At 37.5% G+C, this 7851-nt stretch overlaps 1 protein-coding gene across 1 annotated transcript in view; it reads left to right on the top strand.

Moving 5' to 3' along the window:
* Positions 1-7851, top strand: part of LOC123520130 (potassium voltage-gated channel subfamily KQT member 1-like) — a 123733-nt gene that overhangs the window by 51818 nt on the left and 64064 nt on the right. Inside the window, exon 10 of the mRNA XM_045282063.1 lies at positions 5858-6014. Within this exon, the coding sequence (XP_045137998.1) occupies positions 5858-6014 (157 nt within the window). The remainder of the gene's footprint in view (positions 1-5857; positions 6015-7851) is intronic.

The raw sequence follows: 7851 nt of genomic DNA, 5'->3' as shown, positions 1-7851 counted from the left end.
GAGTCAAAGTCGTGCTTGGCGGAATATGGTATATTTTACCGATTCGTGTATACGCGAGATTCGTGTTCGGCGAATTCGTGTTCAGCGAGGTTTGACTGTGCATATATATATATATATATATATATATATATATATATATATATATATATATATATATATATATATATATATATATATATATATATATATATATATATATATATATATATATATATATATACAGTGGAGACTCAATACTCGAACTTAATTTGTTCCAAATGGCTGTTCGCGTATTAAAAAGTTTGACTATTGATACCTATAAATCAGGTAATTCGTTGCAATATTAGCAAAACCTCGTTTATAAAAATTTCAATGTATTTTTTTTTTTTTTTACAATTTTGTTTTGTACATACCGTAAGTGAAGGCTGGTGATGGATAACTTAGAAGAGGAGGGGAGAAGTGTGGGGAGGAGGAGGGAGGTCAGCGGAGGATGAGTCACCATCCATGAAAACATCTTTTGTAACTTTCCTCTGGGTGTGATTCCTGTAAATACACTAATGGAGTGCTGTGGCTCACAAACACTTGCACTCTCACCAGATTCCTTACTTTCATCACTACTAAGCCTCTTTGGTGTCATCATAAGTTTCTAAATGAAAAATTACACAGAAGATTGTTGTTTATCTCAAGACTGCGGTAGGACTAGTTATGCTCACCACCATCGGGTATACCGGTATTACCAGTAATACGGCGTCAAAACAGTACAGTGGCGGCTGCGAGAAGGGAGATGACAGAGCTTTGTATACGTCCAAATTTGCGGCTGTTTGATTACCAGATATTTTCACCATTAATAAGCCTTTGGTGTTAATGTAAGTTTTTAAATAAAAAACTAGAGATAGAATGCAGGAAAATGTTATTCTGATGAACGCAGTAGCACAAGTCACAACTGGCGGAGGGGGAAGGGGGATGCCAGAGAGCCTTTGTTTACAACCACAGGTGTGGACGTTCGACTATCAGGTATTTTTTTGAGTATTGAATTGAACTTTTGTGTTCGAGTATTGAGTTTCCACTATATATATATATATATATATATATATATATATATATATATATATATATATATATATATATATATATATATATATATATATATATATATATATATATATATATATATATATATATATATATATATATATATATATATATATATATATATATATATATATATATATATATATATATATATATATATATATATATATATATATATACAGTGATCCCGTGTTTATCACGGTTAATGGATACCAGAAACCCCCCCGCGAAAGGTGAAAAACTGCGAATTTTGGTGATTGTGTATGTGGGTACCAGAATGTTTAAAATATGTAAACAGTATTTATACTTTACATATACAGTATTTTACTTAAATCTATTTAATTATAAAACCTTATACAGTAAGTATACATGACACGCCACGTGCCATATTGTCATAACCCCGGAAAATTGAGATTCTGAGTTAACAGTTGTTGGGTGTAGGGGAAGGGTGTAAAAGTCATATGCTAAGGTCGGCCAAGCCAAACTCGACCATTTGGACACCTAAAACAAGGTGCAAAGTCACGCAAAAACATGACAGGGAAAGTCGAGACTAACATGTTGCATCCCGAGCTGTGTTGTCATATCTCCAAGCTCACAGCTGCTGGCAGCCAGCCAATCAGCAGCGCGTAAGCACGTGACGTCACACCCATGCCGCGCCTCAGCCAATGAGAGGCATGTTTTCCTTCTCTCTCTCTCTCTCTCTCTCTCTCTCTCTCTCTCTCTCTCTCTCTCTCTCTCTCTCTCTCTCTCTCTCTCTCTCTCTCTCTCTCTCTCTCTCTCTCTCTCACGTGCGTCGCCCTTTAACTCGCCATGGCAAGACCTATGCTACTTTTCCTGAAGTTATGGCTTCTACCAGCGCCCCTTCAACTTCCCCAGCCTTGGATTGTATTTTAGGTAAAGACAATGCATAAATACATACTTTTACCTTTAGTCAACCCTTACAAACAATAATAGAAAATGAAACATACTTGGAATGATAATGAAAGTTGCACTAATAATAAATTATTTATTTTTCGCTCGAAAAAAAATCATATGAAATCGAGTTTTGCAGCTATCATCATGAAATCTTCACACACTCCTAATTTTAACATGTATTCTAAAACTAGCACCTTAGAAACCATTTCACCTAAAAAAAAATTTACCGCTACGGAAATAGGCTAAAAAAAAATCTACCGACATGAACCCGAAATTTTCGGATTTACTATTGTAAACCACCATAACTAAACAATACTACCCGAGATCTTTCATTTGATATATAATCTTATATAATTCTGACCGATTTCATGCGCGTTTTCAGTGTTTAACTTTGAGCGCGTTTTACTCGAAAGTAGGGTTGACGGGGTTACGACAAAATGGCACAGAGCGACTCACATTTACTCTCTCTCTCTCTCTCTCTCTCTCTCTCTCTCTCTCTCTCTCTCTCTCTCTCTCTCTCTCTCTCTCTCTCTCTCTCTCTCTCTCTCTCTCTCTCTCTCTCTCTCTCTCTCTCTCTCTCTCTCTCTCTCTCTCTCTCTCTCTCGATATGTAACACTCACCCTCTTCTGCCCTCTTTGATCATATGCAAAAGTTTCACTTTTTCACTGATGGTCATCATCTTGCTCTTCCTCTTGGGCTCACTACAGGAAGCTTTTGCAGGGGCACAGGGCTTAGGCGGCATTGTAAGGGCTTAACGAATCACTACTTAAACAAAAAAAATTATCGCGAACACAACACTAAGATACAGTATGCGAGACAGTCTACAGCGTGGACGAGACTGGCAAGATACAACCAAGGCCCATGGAATAGAAGGTCGACCTATGAGGCATTCAAAATGGGTCTAATATGCGCATCCGTGGCGTCAGCGGGTTCACAAGTAGTCTGAGCGGGGACGTTGGTTCAGTTAGCAAGCTACCTGGTAGGTGTTCACGTGCTTCTCTCTCTCTCCCATTCTCTCTCTGTTCCGTGCCAACATCGGTCACAATGCCGAGTTGTGCAGTGGTTGTGCAGTGCATGACTTTTAATTATCAGTAGTATATAATATGTAGTATGTGATAAATGAAAACCATAATTTTTTTTCTGGTAATTTTGCACCTTAAAACATTAGTAAATATCTGATGTTTAGTTATTGAGAAGTAAATTTCTGATGTCTAGTTATTGAGAGGTCCCCATTCAGTTACTTGTGTAGATATAAATTGCCTAGGCACTGTTATATATGTAATGTAAAAATTAAATGATGATGATAATAATAATAATAACAAAGACAGCAGTACTATATTAGTATTGATAATAATAAGAGCAAAAGTTTCATAATAGTAATAATAATAATAATAATTAATAACAGCAAGAGTATTGAGATCATTAAATATGATAACAATACAATGGTCAAAGAGAGAGAGTGCTCTGACAGTTGAGAGAGAGAGAGAGAGAGAGAGAGAGAGAGAGAGAGAGAGAGAGAGAGAGAGAGAGAGAGAGAGTGCTCTGACAGAGAGAGAGAGAGAGAGAGAGAGAGAGAGAGACTTGCTGGCAAGTAGAGGGTGTGGGGCGGTAATAGGAGGCACAGAAGCCTTCACAAAACTTGTAGTCTGTGCCAGGTAAGTATGATTTGCTCAGGAGGCAGAGGGAGAGCGTGATGTTTCCGTGCAAGAAAGACACATCCTGGGAGGAAGCTCTCCTGTTGGTGAACCCGCTGACGTCACTAGTCACAGCTTTTTTCCCCTTAGAGCTGCGCATAGGTCGACCTTCTATTCTATGGGTCTTGGATACAACAAGAGAAGATGTTGGGTGAGGCTGCATATGTATACGAACAATACATGTACAGTGCTTTACGTACATTGTCGTTGTTATTACACACCAACTTACTGAATTACTGTACGTACAGCATTAATAAGTGACGCCACAGACCCCGTGATATAGCGAAAAATCCGCAGAACGTATGTATAAAAACCGAAATAGTGAGGGAACACTGTATTACACAACTACATCAAATTGCAGTAGTATTCACATAGTTTATTTCCATTATATTGTGTTGTTTAATTTTTCTATATTACAAAAAGATTCAAAACCATAAATGGTGATTTTACATAATGATTTTATTGGTTTCATAGGGTAGAAATTTAAGTAGTCAACTAATTTTGGGGGAGTGCACTGATGATAAAGGTAAAGATTGCAAAAAAGGAGCTGTGATTGGATTACTGTCTCATGCCCACACCTTAAATTTTGCTTGGTATATGAGGGGGAAGTTCACTTTACAAAAATGAACCTCAAATAACATAGATTTTGGTAAATCATGCATTGTATGCAGATTATAGATCATATTCCTTATTTTGGTGTGAATAAAGTAGCAAATCTTATGAAAAAATGTTGTTACTGTTTTCATGTAATAAACAAAAATGCATATACAAACCAATAAACAAGAATTCATACATACATACAAATGCAACAACCTTCCACTTCAACTGCTGCTGTGAGACTGAGGTAGAGGCAGTTTGTGTTGGTGTGGCATGCATTTACCACATTTACCACCACCACCACCACCACTACTCCCTCCCTCCCACCCTCTGACATACCCTCACCCACTCCCTTTCTGGCACCACTGATCAAACATTCTGCCTCATTTACAGGTTTTTGTTTGATAAACCAGTTAGATGGTTAATAGGCCATATTATGTTTGTTAAATGCAAAATTTTGTAAATAACTGGGCTTGTTATAATGGGAGTTTATTGTATATGAACTTGCAATTCTATCTTGACTTGCAGGGCAGTTTGTCACTGGCTGGCCATCTCACGCTATTGTTTTTTCACTCCTTAACACCAGCTTGTGAGGACCATACCTCAAACATGACAAGATGATTTCTCTAGGATGGATTTGTTTTACTCTATTGTGGCTCCATTGTGATCTCTCACTGTCTTCCATCATAGTAGGATGGGTGGGGAAAAGATTGGAATGAAAATGTTCACTTTGGTCAAGACCTTTTACATCACTCATAAACCAAGTGGTGGCTCGTGTATAGGCACTGTGGAACTGCAACATCCCCTATTTCCACTTGATATCAATAATATTCAATATGATGATTTTTCTCTTAATTCTTTTTTTTATACTTGTTCAATATATAATCCTTAAGCTTAAAGTCAGTAGGCATCCCTCTGTTTTTTTACAAAAATCTTTGTATGGAATTGCGCACATCACAGTTCTAGCGGTTTGGAGTTTGGCTGCTTTGCGCATGTGCACACAGTAGGCTGCTTGCGGGGTTGTGAAGGAGACGGAGCATTGTCATTCCTGCAGTACCAACCTAGGCATGCTAGTGGAAGGTAGTATTTATTTTTTTTATCCTGAGTGTATTGTGCTTAAAAAACAGTGAACCAAGGAGAAAATTATTCATCTTTTCGCACAAATTAAGCCAATAAGAATTAATTTCATTTTTAAGTGAATAGATCAAGATTGAACCATGACAGTTTAGATCATATTTATTAGAAAATGTTTGACTTACTTTATTTTAGGATGCTATCAAGTTTCTGAGTAAATTTTCTTATACCTGCATGTTTCTTTTTACAAAATATCAAAACGGACTAATTTTTTTCAGGGGGAGCAACACCCCCACTAATTCTAGCTACGAGCTGCCACTTATCTCTAAATTCCATATTTATGGAAATTATCTCAATGTTATTGGAAATTTTTTTTTATTTGCCCATTATCCTATTCCTTTACTGCTGAATTGTGGGCTTGTACTGCTTTTCTTTGACTATTTATCCAATTTTGCTTTCTTTTCCATTCTTCCTAGTCTCACAAACTGCAGGGCTCTCCTCCACAGGTTGACTGAGGCTCATCGCAATGCCATCAGGGCCATCAGGAAGATAAAATATTTTGTTGCTCGGAGAAAATTCCAGCAAGCACGAAAGCCATATGATGTGAGAGATGTGATTGAACAGTACAGTCAAGGACATCTTAACATGATGGTCAGAATAAAGGTAAGGTTATAACATACTGTTATTACTATTATCATCATGACTCAACTCACTCGCTGTAAGTTGTAAGCATTATTTATGCTAAGACTTCACTAAAAGATTTCAAGATTTAGACATTTTATTGCATAAAGCAAAATTAATGAATTTACATTATATACTAGTGATTGATTTTTCTCATCAGTAATATGTCATGCATTTTTAATTTAACTTATTTATAATATATAAATTAGTTTGCCATTCTACATTTCTATATGCAATTATGCTACATGTTTTTGAGAATATGAGGTTGCTTATATAGCAGGTGGTAGGTAGCTCCGCATGTAGTTGCAGGTGAATCGGAGGCTCAGATGGAGCACAGCACAACACCCAGGACCAGGAATGCTAACATTAATTAAACATGCTGATGCTTTACATTTATTACCGTGATACACTTCACAACTAGGGCTGATATGCCACGGCACCCCACAGCACACTCACACACCACAATATCCCAATAACATAACTGATCCTACTGGATGACACCCCACCTGGTGCACTTACTCCCTCCTTATGGGTTTACCCAAGGAGGGTTAAATTGACCTCAATAATAAGTGAAACCTCTACCCTAACACCTAACTCAGACCATATGCTTGACACAATTAATTTCCTCCCCACACTTCTTCCTCTTTGGTGAAAGCAAACCATATGTTAGTCTATTTCAGTTTTACATTCACATTTTTACATTAATACTTCTTAAGAATGCATAGATTGGTTTTAATATCTGGTGAGAGGACAGATTCCAGCTTGGGTATGACTGGAAAATGAAAGTGGAGGTTTGGCTGTCTGTTGTGGCTATAATGATTACCTGGGTTTAGATCTCTCCCTCCTCAACTGGCCACCTAGCTATGCGGCACACAACCTGTGCGCATGGAGTTTGAATTGGCAAATCCGAGAGGGGTTCAAAACACCTCAAGTAGCTGGATTGTTACATAGCTACCCTCCCTAGAGAAAGCATTTTAACCCGTCTTGAATTTTACAATTTTTACATTTACTCATCTTTATGATTTCTCCTCAATGCAAGGTTTTGAACTTCATAGGAGAGTTTTAGGTAACCATGCTCTTGACATGAATAACCCTAGCCTACCAATCTGTCACTGACAGTCTGACAATGCACATCTAACTGAGATAGACATCACTCTCTCTAAGGGATTTCATTTATAGAGTATATCTGCGACCTTGTATTCATGACATTCTACAAAAACAAGACAAAGAATAAAGAACAACACACATCCAGCATTCAACCTCATGTAGTACAACTGGTTAACTAATTTTCCCTTATGGTCCTGAAGTGACTTACAGATTTCACTCAGTGAGATTGGGCAAATGATGTGTCATTCTTACAAATGCATTACTCTCAAGTTATGTGCCAGAGTGCTTACAGCACTAAACACATACATTATACATAATTCACATATTTTCCCTCAATATAACACAAAACAAAATTATAATACAAAAAAATAGAAAATAAAAAGTCTTCTCCTGTGTGGTGGTAACAGTTTTACATCTTGAGGTAGATAGCTCTGGAGGGTGCCACTGTAGTGTTCACTATCTAGCCAGGACACGGATTTAGAAGTAAACTAGAGATGTTCGTATACTGCTATTTATTATAGATACTGTCATACCTCGCTGAACACGAATTCGCTGAACACGAATCTCACGTATACACGAATCGGTAAAATATACCATATTTCGCCGAGCACGACTTTGACTCGCGATTGCACGATTGCACGATTTGGTCTCCATTTGAATCTCCTGCTGGTCCTGGTGGATGCACGCGATCTCCCCTCCCAAGCGTCTTGGA

The sequence above is a fragment of the Portunus trituberculatus genome, chromosome 46, assembly GCF_017591435.1.
Source record: "Portunus trituberculatus isolate SZX2019 chromosome 46, ASM1759143v1, whole genome shotgun sequence".
Classification (NCBI taxonomy): domain Eukaryota; kingdom Metazoa; phylum Arthropoda; class Malacostraca; order Decapoda; family Portunidae; genus Portunus; species Portunus trituberculatus.
Note: the sequence above shows the minus strand (reverse complement) of the source record. Positions and strands in the feature narration are given on the sequence as shown.